The 15,209-nt window shown below is 31.1% G+C and overlaps 1 protein-coding gene across 1 annotated transcript; it reads right to left on the bottom strand.

Annotated features, from left to right (window-relative positions):
• Positions 1–198: 198 nt before the first annotated feature.
• Positions 199–3,899, bottom strand: LOC132728955 (uncharacterized). Its single transcript, XM_060714683.1, has 4 exons — positions 3,734–3,899; positions 1,327–1,488; positions 853–937; positions 199–281 (listed from the first exon to the last, which is right to left on the bottom strand). Exons 2-4 carry the CDS (start codon positions 1,480–1,482, stop codon positions 199–201), a joined length of 324 nt encoding a protein of 107 aa, XP_060570666.1. The 5' UTR covers positions 1,483–1,488; positions 3,734–3,899.
• Positions 3,900–15,209: the final 11,310 nt, after the last annotated feature.

The raw sequence follows: 15,209 nt of genomic DNA, 5'->3' as shown, positions 1-15,209 counted from the left end.
TCATTTTGGAACTTTTTGAATTTGGTATCCTTTTATCCTAATACGCCGGGGTGCTGAAAAATTAAATACATATATATTTATTGTATGAATAACAATGATACGTCAATTCCCAAACCAATTCGTTTTTAACAAAATATTTCAATGCACACATGCATAATATTAAAGTCATTTTAGATCAGTAGAACTTAAAAAAACTCGCTAGTTAACGACAAGAACTTTTGGAATAATACTAACCGAAGCCGATGATGATGGCATATCTTTCTGCTGCGACAAGTGATCTTCTAGAAGGGAAAATAGACAAGAAACATGATTTCAAAATTTAATTTATTTTAAATTATATTCATTAATTTCTTCGTTTGACAAGTGAAATAAAGATGGGAAACAAATGATGGAAAATCGATACAATCTAAATAATATCAAATGTAGTGCTGTCTTAGGAAGCACAATCAAACACCCGCGCGCATCTATTGTTTATAATCTATGACCTCATCTGTATTGATAATCAAAATATTTTCAAATTTGTTTTAATTCATTTGCAATATTATGTTGACTTATTAAATTGAATTACCTTCTTTGAATTGATTGCAAATAGTTTTAAAGATAATATTCTCAAATACTTACAAAATGGAGATTAATTCTTTAGTAATGATTCAAAATAAAACAATATCAAAATTATTTTGTCACGCACATGATCGCCTGTAATATTTGTATTCTGAGCATTTCAGAACATTGTTATGTAAGTTTTGACAAGCATATCCATTTAAACAAAGAAAAAATGGAAGATTTAAAATTTTATTTTTTATTTATTTATTTATTTTATGATTTCATTTTTCTTTGAACATCATGACTTACCCAGGGCTTCTATGTGACGAATTCCGTTAATGCATTTTTCAAGATTACTTCGCACCTTGACAAGCTTTGGTATTTGAAATGAGCACTAGAAATAACAAAATAATTTGCGAACATTAGAATTCCCATGTTGTTCAATAAAGATTGATTTACAAATAGGTCACAATTCTAGAATTTAAATAATTAATCCTGAGACATTTCATTCTTTAATCATATTACTAAAGAAAAAATAATGTCATGAAAGTAATGATAATTTCTCAAAATGACATGATGGTTTGTCATATCGTAATTAAGGGAACACGTTTGTACAGTCTTGACTTAAAAGAGCAGTAAATCGGATATGAAATTAAAATTAAATGTACATCTTTAACATATTTCTGATAAATACCTGAAGACCATAGCCATTTAAGCATTATTATACGATGGGTTTTTTGAAACAACTACATACAATTTAGGAAGAAAGTTTTAATACAATACCTTCTTTAGATCATCCTTGATACACAGAGAAGCGTCGGATGTTTTCTGCAGTACTTTAATCTCTTTCAATACATCTATAACTTCAGATATTGCATGTTTTTGACTTCTCAATAGTTCAAAAGGATTTGTTCGAATTGACAATGTTAGGTACGACATCTTTAACTGCATGAAAAGAAAATTAACATTTTTCAGACATCCATGTTTGATTCTGAAAGTTAAACTGTACGCTAAGAACTTTCACACCAGTTCAAGATAACAAACATCTTGTAGATGATCCCTAGTTAACTTATGTGATCCAATCATAAATGTTCTATAATACTAGTGTACATAAACATTTTTCTGTTTATTTGTCTATTTTAAGAGATTTCCTTATACAAACAAAGGACACAAACTCGTACATCATTAACAAAATTTCAATACAAATAAAACAATCCTATAACTTGCTTATTTCAGTACTGACGTTTTGAACAAATAACCTATTACTATAAACAATGTACCGTTATTACAACAACAACAAAAACAACAACAACAATGTATTTCAGCATTATGTTATATACAATTACTTCTAGCCTACAATAATAGACCAATGTGTAGTGATAGGTCATATAAAAATTACAGTAAGTGTTATTATTTAAACAAAGAAGCTTTTGATTACTAACACGAGACTGTTGATTCATTTTACTGCGGTTGCAATTCTGTTCTCCGTTTATTAGCAAAGTATAGATATTTTGATAAATTGATAATTTCTTTCTTGTTTTGAGACATCATTAACTTTTGCAATGTTGGTCATGTAAAATAATAAGGGTAAAAAATTTTGTATCTTAAATCTATATATATCGGGCAAGTAAGTAGAAAATTGTATTCATTTTCAATGAGTGAGGAACGACAAAATTTGCAAGTTCTTTAAAATCTTGGAATATTATAGTATCTTTCCCTCTCAATTTCAAGATTGTGTGATGATAAACGAAATCTACTACGAGCAATTCTGAAACGTCTTTCTAAACTGTAATAATCAAGATAGGGTTCGATAGAAAATGAATATTTTATCCTACAATATGTTAAGAGTATTTGAGAGTTATTTATTTCTGAAAACAAGGTTTGATGATATTGGTCTAATATTCTTTGTTTTATAAATTCAAAAACAGAAAAATGATGATTTTTATGTAAATCGTTCCATATCTGAAACACCCTGTTTGTTTAATATTGTTTAAATTTGATATGCTTAATTTTGGCCATTATAAGTTACATTGTTATCTGCATCTAGTTTTAGCCTATTATGTATTCGTTTTATTAATTTGTTGTCTTCCAATTTTTGAATTTTTAACCAATACCTATTCATGTTTATTTGTCTTACAATTTTCATTGGTTGCCTACCAAGTTCTCCATATAATCCTGTCAGATTTGTTGAGGTATTAACAACTATGATTTTTCAGCAAAATTTCGTGTGGATCTATTCAATATCACTACCCTCAATATTTCCCCATACCTCCGAACAGTAATTTAGAATTGATGCTACTAATGAATCAAAGAATTTACATTTTTCACTAGTTTTGAATTCATATCGATGAAGAATAGCAAACAGTCTATAAAGTGCTTTCGATGCATGTTCTGCTATGCTTTTTTGTGTTCGTGACAAATTTCCATTTTCAAAAAGGTATATTCCCAAATATTAAAAAGACGTTACTATTCTATTTCAAGCTTTTAACCATAAAGATGAAAATTAAATTTTGTAGGTCTGCCCCTTTCAAAAAACATAGCGTTGGTTTATCTATGTTTATATTTAATCCGAAAGTATTACAGACAGTATATTTCGATATCTTTAAGCAAGTTTTGTTAGGTGTTGGGATTTGTAGCAAATTATACTTGGTCATCAGCATATAAAATTAAAAAAAAACAGACTAAGCTCATTTAAGGCGAAATTTCCATCAAGGTCTGCATTTAAATTACTCATTAGATAATTTACGAACATCATGAGCAAAAGAGAAAAACTGGGGTCTCACTGCTTAACGCCTTGATAAGAGTTTATAACATCATTATTTACTACCCCATTATATTTAATAGATGCTCGTACTACAGTGTACATTGCTTTTATAGCTTTTACCATTTTAGTACTTACATTTTCTGCTATAAGTTTTTGCCAAAGAAAGGAACGATTAATTTCGTCGAAACATTTTTCATAATCAATAAATATGGAGTTCAGTATTTTACCCGAATATAATACTTTTGAAATAATTGAATGTAAAAGGAATAAACAATCAACCGTGTTGTTACCCTTTTGAAAGCCAAATTAACTATTAACAAGTTTTTCGTGTTTTCCAGTCCATATTGTTAGCCGATTCAGTAGTACCTGAGAATAAATCTTAGATAAAATACAACTAGTATTCAATGATATGTCAAATCCACTAACCTGTGTGTTATTTGTGTATAATGGCGAAGTAGCTTTTCGTGTTTCACTTTTTGTCTGCTTGTCTGTCTGTTTATCTAAATTTCCAGAGTCCTTTTTATTCGATTTCTACTTAGCAGGCATCAACCTTAATAATATGAACACTTCCGAAAAAATAAGTGCCTTTTTTCTCCGATTTCCACAATTTTCAACAAAACATGATAGCTCAAATTTCATGACCAATCACTACCATATATCACGTGACTATAAAGATCGTTGCTATAAAAAAGTTCAGATACCTTGTTTTTCGTTTAAAACATGATAAAAGCCCTGCCCCATTCAAAATCGACTATATATTTAAAACTATTGACTATTATATATATTTAAAAAGATTGACTATTATCATGGCCATTGAACAATAATTGATTATAAAAATGTCATGGATAAAATATTATCAATTGCCTGACATATAGAGGGTCGGCCTCACTCTTTTTATCAAAGGAACGTAAACGATATCTTCTGAAGGATATCTATAGATTTTATTGTGGCTCATGTGGGTCTTTGATTATTCTAATGGACTCTTATCTATATTATAAAATAGAGACCTATTATGGAAAAAAACTCAAGTTGTTTTGACTTTGACCTTTCCACCCACCATTTACACTTGGATAGGCATAACGTCACTTTAATTGATGTTTTATTTTGATTCCTTTTTAATTTCATGGGGAACGTGATCTATAAAATTAGTGTATACGGCGTAGTACTGCCACACGTGACTTTGAAGAAACGTTCGTTCCTTCAGTCAGAAGATCAGTTTGCCTCATTTTTTTCTTTTCGGATGGGCCCATTATACTTTTAACCATGCGTTAAATTCAGATACTAGAAGCAAGACCGGATGACATCCTACAAACAACTTAACTTCCTGATTGACGAAGTTATTGTCAAGTTATGCGGTATCAGTACAAATTCCAGTATTGTATCAGTACTTTTATTTTGGAAGTATTAAGTACCAGTACTTTTACATTTCACCATATTTTGCATACAGACTGATTTATATAAATTTCTACAACGTAGTTTTCTTAATATAAAAATATAGAAATAAATAGGATCATAAATGTGATGAAATTGACTCTTTCAATCTTTTATGGAAACCAATATTGTACCTAATTAATGAAGTACCAGTACAAAATTTTGAGGCAATAATTCAGTACCTGTACAAGTAGCAGCAAATCTGGTTTGCAAGTATTTCCGTCACAGAACCAGTACAGTACCTGCAAAATAAATGTGCAGTACGTTCTGCTGTTCCAATATTAGTAATGCATATCTGTTCACAATTTAAAATATCAGTCACTTAAGTTGTTCTTACATATTTTTTTTCAAAATTAAAAGATTATTTTGTTAGGATGGTCTTATTTTTTTTTATTATTTTACAAACTGACAGAATAGTTTATGAAAATGAGTCACGTGAGTAAGTTTACAGTCATGACCTGTACGAACTGAACAAGTTGTATCGTTCTTTTAACTCAAATATTTTTAAATGTGCACTTAATAATATTTAATTTTATTGATTTATAGAGGCATATTAGGAAATACGTTTGTGACAGTTGTCATTACGGATATTTATCGTTTCCTTTTGATAGAAAATTCCAGCACATTCGGTTCGAGTCAGACATACCGGGTGCGGTGATGGCAAGAGTAACACCCGGAAGCGAGAAACACCTTAGCAAAGTCTCGAAAGAACCATCCTCCGGTTCAGTTCAGGTGTCTGTCCAAGAGTTATAACGCCTGGGGGTTCGGGGTAGACAGCAGATCGCAACAGATATTTGGGGCGAAGTGTGCGCCAAGGTAATCAGTCTTGTTATTTAGGAAATAGATATCAATTCTGAGTGCATTGTTGTAGAATAATGCACGGTTTGAGTTCAAATGCGTAGTAATATAATCACGAAGGCCGATAGGCCTGGGTGATTAATTACAAAGCATTTGAACGAAAAACGTGCATTATTATACAATAATGCACGAAGAATTAATATCTATTTCCATTCTAACACGTCAAGAAAAAATATAATTATTATTATAAAGTTGGACTTTATGTTTGGTGGTTAAATTTGTTTTCGCCTCAGAGTTTCCAATAGAAACGTTCTTTAAAGGATGTTCCAATGTGTTGAAAAACTGTCGTTAAATCTACCGAGGATAGAAACATTTTGAGAATAACAAATTTTGAAAATGTTGATAAATCTTTCTTTGTTTATTTTATTTCACTCTATAATTTTTCAAGCGAAAAACAAGTTATTAAAAATGTAAAACTTAACTCGGTTGCGACATTAAACTAGCGTACTTTATTTGATTTTTTTGCACGTGCTGTTTGGCGCTACATTGTGACGTCACGTAAACAACACTTTAAACGTCTGTACAGCGTAAACGACTGAATTAAAGATATTGGTGTTCGGATTAATTTTCTTAGTTCATTCACGGTTTTGCAAATAGAATGGTCTTGAACGCGCTACAATTTAACATGTCTCGGTACAACTCTTACAGTTTGCTATACACAAATAATGTAAGTGTTCAAGAAAAAGGCGAACATTAAATACAAGAGCAAAAATGAAAATTTTTACGACATGGTGTTATTTAAAAAACTTTAAACTTGTGAAAAAAGGATAATTATTTCAGATTTTTTTTTTTTAAAGCCATATTTGTTGAAAAACATAAATAGCTTATTCAGAATATTTGCCGATAAACGGCGCCATTTTGAAAGAAGTTGACATGATACGACTAAATAACATTTTCTTCCCTGTAAAATCAATTTCTATTTTGTCTTTTAACAATGCATTAATTTTAAAAAAGCTCATCAAACTCGGACCTATTTTCAAATATATGCAGTAAATTTTTACATTGACACCGGAATGAAAAAAAAAATTGATTGATTTAACATTATCTTATAATTTGATTTTTGAATGGTGATGTACTATGGCAGATCACGGCTGGTAGATAACTCAATCACGTGACTCGACCGAGACATCTTTTGTTCGGAAAATTGGTCCAACTCCAGACCATTCTATTTGAAAGACCCTGGTTCATCATATGGCATTATTGATTGTTTTACAATATTTTACACTGTTCTGATGTAAGGAATAAACAAGAAACGTAGAATATTGAAATTAACTGTATATTTATTATTTTTCAAAGCCGTAAAAATATTTAAAGTTAAAATACGTAGACTATTATATATATAATATATACTATTGTTTGTTATTTCTTTGTATTGGGTATTTACGTAACAATTTTTCTGCTAGCGGGATGATTCAACCTATGCATACAAAAACCCACCTGTGCCTTCTGATCATGGTCTGCAAAAATTCTTTTTTTTAATTCCCGTAAAGATGATGAATGGCTTTGTCCAGATTGAAGATATTGAGCGTGGTAATGATTTAAATACAAATGATTAGCCGTGTATGACAAGCTCGTTCGTGTTGTTATTACACTGCATAGCAACGTTTATAATCGCAATTAACGAGAAGTCTCTTATTTTCATAGCTTTATTACTAATTTTAACAGTTGGATCAAAATAATTGAGTTGAGTTAAGATAAATACAATTACCGCTTTAAAATTCTACAATTAATTAGGTTAAACGTCAACTAAATGACTTTTTCAAAGTAATTTGTTCACAAGGTGTTCAAATATATGAGATTACTTTAAAAGGTATATCTCGATAAAAAACCTATTAATTTAAAAACTGTTTTCACAATCTTATTCAGAAACAAATTCTTTTTAATAATGAGATAAAAACCAAATTTCGAAACATATCTCTATTAATAGAGAGGATTTAAGAGAGACACAGGCAACAAATTATTTTTTCGATTTGAATTTTTCATTCATATTCCGTAAATGTCCTCACTAGGCAATCACAGGATCATTATCAAGAATAAAATGGTGGTTTCCTAGCTTTACCCACGTGGGTCAAGTTAGAGCATTTAGATTTCACAATAGTTGTCACAGTGAACTCTGGAAACGTTAATTAACATGTCAATGAATGAATTTGACTAATTTCAATCACACAATAGCCACACTTTCTGTTATTGTAACATTCAGTGTTTGTTTAAGTCACATGACTTGTTTTAAAACTACTCGGTAATTCTGTCGGGGTCTAAATTTCGTTGGACGTATGACGCACGGCGCGAGAAAAACGGTCTTAATGACACGCCAAAATGTGCACTTCAGCGATTTAAATGACGTCACTCTTCTTGCGTAAACACATGTTAACACGGACATGCTATTTATATTGTGTTATTGAAGATTTTAAGGTTTACTTACGTCGGAATTTTGAGGAAAGTTTATAAGTTGGAGGAGAAGTTTGAAGTAAATATCTGTAAAAAATATTTTTATAGAATTAATTAAATGGATACTTAGACAAATGAATGACAAAAATAGTAAATTGATGTTATTTATTCAAATCATGCTAAAATTACTAGCATGAATTTCTTTATAAATACTTTATATTTTGGGTTTGAAGCGTAATTATATTTTCATATATTGAAGAAATTAAGACGCCCACAGAGTCTCCGAGTAGTTTTAAAACAAATCATATTACTGTAAAACCCTCTGGAAATTACAATTACAGATATTCTGGATATTGTTAGATTGAAATAATTATTAGTCATTCATTTGACAGATTTGTTAACGTTTTCATAGTTCCCCGTAACAGCTATTTTGAAGTCTACATGTTATAACCTAACCCACGTGGGTCAAGTTGGGAAACCACCATTTTATTCTTTATAAAGAGAAAAAGATTTGTACCTCTGACTGCTTAGTGTTTTTATTCGAGGACATTTATAGAATATTGAAAGAAAAATTCAAATCGTAGAAATGAAAGTTTTGCCTACGTCTCCCTACACTAAAGAATTAAAATGGCTACCGTTTTCCGTTATTATAAAGATCGTTGCTTTAATAAGGTTCAAATATGCTGTTTTTACCTCTATCTTCAAGGTACATTACGCTCAATCTGTCTGGTTGAGTTCATTTGACTATATATTTAAAAAGATAAATATTATAATGGCCATTGAACAATAGTTAATTATAAAAATTGCCAAGGGTAAAATATGAAAATTGCCTGAAATATAAAAGGCCTGTCTCACTCTTTTTATCAACAAAGCATTAACTACATATTCCGAAGGATATCTTTAGAAATTATTATGATTCATGTGGGTTATTTATTCACATGGACTATTATCTATAATTTAAAATTGAAACCTATTTTTTAAAAATCTCAAGTTGTTTTGACTTTGACCTTTTCACCCACCATTTATGCTTGGATAGGCACAATGTCACATTAATTTATGTTAAACTATGGATCTCTTTTTTGCAATTTCATGGGCAATGAGAGTATACGGCGTAGTATTGCCACACGTTACATTGAAAAAAAGTTTGTCCCTTCAGTCAGACTGTAAGTTTGCCTCTCTTATTTTCTCACCAGATGGGCCCAATATTCTTTTTAACCCTGCTTAAAATCCAGACTGGATGACATCCTACAGCAACTCAACTTCCTGAATGACGAAGGTCAAACGATAGGTCCAGATGATAAAAGGACAAGCGGACCTGACGCTGTGCTGTCGATTGTAGACTGGTCATTGCAGCAGAATCAAGTTAATCAGACTTGCCTTGTCGATACACTCGGTATGATATGATGGTCAAAAGGTTTTTAATATTACTCATTATGGTTAAACTACCATTTTACAGAATCGGAAATGCATTACCACTATGGGTATACTACTTAAATACCAGTACCAGTACTTGTCAACTTATGCGGTATTAGTACAAATACCAGAATTGAACCAATACTTTTATTTTAGAAGTAATTAAGTATCAGTACTTTACATTTCACAATATTTTGCATACATACTGCTTTATATACATTTCTACAACATAGTTTTCTTAATATAAAAATTATGAAAATAAATAGGATAATATATTTGTTCAAAATTTACTAATGAAAACCAAAATTGTCCTTTATAAATGCAGTACCAGTACCACATTTTTAGATAGAAATTCAGTACCAGTACAAATAACAGAAAATAGTTTATGCGAGTAATTCAGTGACAGTACATTTGTAACAATACAGTACTTGCAAAATTAATGTGCAGTACCAGTATCAGTATATAAATAACACATGGGTGTGTGGGTAACAGGAAAAATATCATCCCGAGGAAAATACTGTTACCCGAGGCGTAGCCGAGGGTAACAGTATGTTTACGAGGGATGATATTTTTGCTGTTACTCACAAACCCATGTGTTATTTATTTTATTACCCCGAACAAAAATACTGAGATGATCTGAAATTGTCATCTAAATCTTACTGTAACAAAAATAAACCAAGAGTTACAATAACTAAACTGTCCTTACCTTTTAAGTTTTAAGTGTACTTTACTGTAGGCCTACTTGATAAGTTTTCTTTTTCTTTTATTCTTTAAGCATGTGATGATATCTACAAATCATAAACATACAATAAGCTAGGTTTTATTTAGGAAACAAAACACTAACCCATTTACACGGTTATGATCTGTGAAATCTGATCCTTCTGTTTCCAGAATATTCTTAGCATGGTTTTTGACAAAATAACGATGATATCCTATGTCCACCATATCTGTAACGTTTCACTGATTAAATTTGTTAAATAATCCTTTGTTGCATGCTTAAATCGTCTGCATGTTCCAGTTTGACACATAATTATTTACATTGCAATTACTTCCGTTGAAAACGGATGTTCACTTTTTGACTATTCAACAAAAAGATATTTTATACGCGAAAAGCACACCAGGGTGCAAACAACTAAATTTTATGAGTGTCATAGTGACTCCAGAGGAGAAATTGATGTCCTATCGGGATTTAACGTTGAAAATAGCAATGAATCGAGAGAAAAATGGCGGCCGGCCGCCATTTTATTTCATTTTATTTAGAAAAAAGACCACGTGATCTGTTAAAAAATACTGTTACCTATGTAACAGTACAAAATTCTTAGTCACGTGGTACACTTGCATTAACAGTAAAAATAACTCCCAGATGCCTATGGGAAATTAGCATTACGAAAAAAGTGAGGGGTAATAATAGTATATATATGTATGCAATTAAAGATATCAGTCACGTAACTTGTTCTTATTATTTTCTTCAAAATTAAACGATTACTTTGAATATATACCTTTTATTATAGCACAGTGAAAAACTTACATGGAAATAATTGTACTTTATCTTATATTTCAGGTCAAAATAAGAACCGTTACGATTTTTTGTGGCACTTCATGACAGGACGGAATGAAAAGATCGAGTATCATATGAAAGTACGAGAACCTTCATTACTTATTTTCTTACTTACTTCTGAACTGATTTTAACGGTCTTATCTGATTTTCCTAATGACAAAATATGTATCATAAACACTGTAGTTTAGTGAAAAAGCACACATATTTTTGTGTCGCCTCTACAGAGTAGTAGCGACATATAGGGATCACTTCTCCGTCGTCTGTCTGTCCGTCTGTCCGTCCGTCACAAAACTTATCCGGACTACTCCTCATAAACTACTGGTGCAATTTCATCTAAACTTCACAGGAATGATCAGTACCAAGTCTAGTTGTACATATTGTCAGCATTTTCCGGTTCAATAATTTTTGTAAGAGTAATGGCCCTTTAATAATTTTTATTTTTAAAGTTTGTCCGGACTACTTCTCTTATACCACTAATGCAGCTTCAATGAAACTTTATAGGATTGATTTCTGGCTCAAGTCCTTGCGCATATTGCACGGGTTTTTCGGTTGAATGATTTTTGGCCGAGTTATGGCCCTTTGATAAAAAGGTGTTTTTGTCTGTGTGTTGCCAGATACACAAAAGCTTGTCCGGACTTGTCCGGACTACTCCTCATAAACTACTGGTGCAATTTCATCCACACTTTACCGGAAGGATCAGTACCAAGTCTAGTTGTGCATATTGTCAGCATTTTTCGGTTCAATGATTTTGTAAGAGTTATGGCCCTTTAATAATTTTTATTTTTAAAGTTTGTCTGGACTACTTCTCTTATACCACTAATGCAATTTCAATGAAACTTTACAGGATTGATCTTTAGCTCAAGTCCTTGCGCATATTGCACGGGTTTTCCGGCTGAATGATTTTGGCCGAGTGATGGCCCTTTGATAAAAAGGTGTTTTTTTCTGTGTGCTGCCAGATACACAAAGGCTTGTCCGGACTACTCCTCATAAACTACTGGTGCAATTTTATCCAAACTTTACAGAAATGATCAGTACCAAGTCTAGTTGTGCACTGTCTGTCTGTCTGTCTATCCGTCTGTCACAAAACTTGTCCCCACTACTCCTCATAAACTACCGGGGCAATTTCATCCTAACTTTACAGGAATTTATGTCGCCACTTCTCCGATCATTTTTCCGTCTGTCACAACACTTGTCCCAACATGAAATTGGCCATCATGAGGCGACACATGTGATCACTGATCGCTCTTGTTTTTATATTTTTAATCGTAGCAGGTAAGGCTTTTTCATATTACAATTTTAATTTTCTTTTTAGAACCTGCGCAGTGTTAAGTTGGTGTGGAATTTGCACATGTAAAGATTAAATTCCGTAGGCATGATTTAGAAAAACTACAACAGCTAGCCGATGTTGCAGATAAATCGTCTACAACAAACGCTGTATGTTACCCTCAGTGGTCATGGCAGCAATGGAAACCCTTTCTATAAATTTTACAAGTATAAGGTACACTATCTTTATTGCATTCAAATGAAAATGTTTTAAATGAAAATGTTGTTAATTTTAAAGTCGGAGTTGCTGTACAATAGAAAGAGAACAATACCTTATACATAAAAGTCTAAGGATGAATTGTTTCTATTAATCGTTTACAAGTAACTCTAATTTACTTAACTTACATTTTTATAATAACATGAAGTCAAAAATGTCCATACCGTATAATTAGATCGTATTCATGGTCCTCAAAGATAATATTTAAGCCGAATCTAGTAAAAGATTTTAACATTAGATAAATTCTATATCATTCCTTCTATAATTAAATTAAATTAAATTTATAGGTTAGGATGGTTTTAATTTTTATTATTATACAAACTGACAGTAACAGTATGTGAAATTCAGTCACATGACCATGTTTACGAAGCTTTCCAAGTTGTTTCATTAATTTAACTAAAATATTTTTTAATGTGCACAGAATAACATTTAATATTGTTGATTTATAGAGGCATTTTAGGAAATAAGTTAACAGTTGTCATTAAGGATATCTACATGTATCTTTTTTTTATAGAAAATTCCAGCACATTCGGTTAAAGACAGACACACTGGATGCGGTGATGGCCAGAATAACACATGAAAGCGAGAAAAAGTTTATTCAAGTCTCGAAGTAACCAGGATTCCGGTTCAGTTCAGGTGTCCGTCCATGAGTTATTACGCCTGGGGGTGTCAAAAAGCGCAATAGATAGTTGGTGCGAAGCGTGCGAGCGTTCGTTAGTCAAGACAATCAGTCTTATTATCAGTGATCTAAGTGCACTGTTATAACAGTTTAGTGATTATATATATTTCAAACTACTTGTTTCTATGTTCGTCATATGGCATTATTGAATTGTTTTACAATTTTCTACAGTGCTGTGTTTTAAAGAAAAAAAAGTAAACATAGAATTTTGAAATTAACTATTTATTTATTATTTTTCATAGTCGTAAAGATATTAACGTTAAAATACGTAGACTAAATTGTATGTTTCTTTCTTTGTATTGGGTATATACTAAACAATTTGTCTGCTTAATGGATTATTTAACCTATACGACCAGTGCATACAAAAAAAAACACCAACACACTTGTGCCTTCTAAACGTGTTCTGCAATAATTGCTTTTCAGTCAGTACATATTTTGAAAAGTTTCAGTAAAGATGATGAATGGTTTTGTCCAGATTGAAGATATGTAGTATGGTAATGATTAAAATTCAAATGAGTAAGCTATGAGAAGTAAACGATCTTAAATCATAAAAACTACCTGGAGCGAAGCTTGGGTCATTGTTCATTATAATATATTTCAATAGAATTAAAGTGTTTGATATAGTGCTACATTTCAATATTACTGTATTATTTATTAGTCAAAGGTCCATGATGCGCCGGAAGTGCTTTTGTTTTATTTCTTAAAAGCTTTTTTTATTTCTGGTGTATCAGATTTTTTTAGTTTTAGATTTTTTGGCATAAAATGTTTATAGAAATCACTACTTACCTGATATTTTTAAGGTGATTTCGTTTTCGGTTAGTTAATAGATCGTAAACTGGCCTTTCATTTCAACAACAATATATTTAATCGCAAATATTGACATGACATCTGCTCTTTTGTTAAAAAAAATGTCATGGCGAAATTCTTAGTGTGCGCACTAATCTGATAAATATGATGAGACAGGTCACGGATCTATGCATGCTTAAATAAACTTGTTGTATACATTTTGTTAAATCTTGCTAATTTGACACGTGTGATTTTCAAGCGACAAACGTAATTCAAGGTGACAATAACAAAATACTACATTTCTACTACTTGCAGAAAAAGTACATCTTTAAATATGTTATATGGTGAACTAGGTCGTTATCCCCTAGAGATAATAAACAAACCCAGAATAATCAGCTTTTGGTCTAAACTTTGCACTTCACATGAAAATAAGATATCTAGACTATGTTATAACTATATGTATAGATCGACGTTAAATTTTAAATGGATTCGTCATGTACAGAATATACTCGATAATACTTGTCATACCTATTTTTGGTTAAATCAAAATCTAATAGAAAATCGTTATATTCACAAGAAAATGAACAGATGCCTTTTTTATCAAACATGGTCTGGTTTACTAAGGAATTCATCAAAAGGAAGAAACTATATGATATTTAAAAATGCCTTACCTTAAACTTTTGCCATATAACCAACGTATTATTTTTTTTTCATTTTACAACTGGTAATTACTGGTTACCGGTCGAAACTGGCAGATGGGACCAGTCTTTTGTAAAACATGGTCAAAGGAAATGCACTTTATGTTATCAAAATTTTATTGCTGATGAATTTCACTATTAAAATGCCCTTTCTTTTGTCTTAGTAGAAGAAGCCCTATTCCAAGTAAATATTACAATCGACAGAACACACTCAAATACAAAGAACTGATGCAATCAACTTCATTCTCTTTATTAAAAATGTTGCTATTTTCTCTAAACGTATAATGTCATTTTTCAATAAATGATTCCTGTTCATTTTATATGAGGTACCGCCTAGATACAAAAACAAAAAATACAATAGCTATCAAAAGAACTGTTCAATATGCCAAATTTGTTAACTTACTTTTTATTAAGAATATTGCCTGTTTAGCCTGTCAGATGCTTACATGTTGTTTTTTGTTTACTTTATTTTTCTATACTTCAGAGGCTGCCTGTAATCCTAAAATGTTGTTTGTTTTTGTTTACTATATTTTACAGTACTTCAGCTGCCA

Source organism: Ruditapes philippinarum, unplaced genomic scaffold (assembly GCF_026571515.1).
Source record: "Ruditapes philippinarum isolate M1 unplaced genomic scaffold, ASM2657151v2 ctg9071_1_1_1_1, whole genome shotgun sequence".
NCBI classification, from domain to species: domain Eukaryota; kingdom Metazoa; phylum Mollusca; class Bivalvia; order Venerida; family Veneridae; genus Ruditapes; species Ruditapes philippinarum.
Note: the sequence above shows the minus strand (reverse complement) of the source record. Positions and strands in the feature narration are given on the sequence as shown.

Excerpts from the sequence above, each read along its gene's own strand:
- LOC132728955 (XM_060714683.1), bottom strand. The coding sequence starts at position 1,482 with ATGTCGTACCTAACATTGTCAATTCGAACAAATCCTTTTGAACTATTG. Across the intron at positions 938-1,326 it reads TCAAGGATGATCTAAAGAAG|TGCTCATTTCAAATACCAAA; the intron begins GTATTGTATTAA and ends TGTTATTTCTAG. Across the intron at positions 282-852 it reads TCGTCACATAGAAGCCCTGG|AAGATCACTTGTCGCAGCAG; the intron begins GTAAGTCATGAT and ends TTTCCCTTCTAG.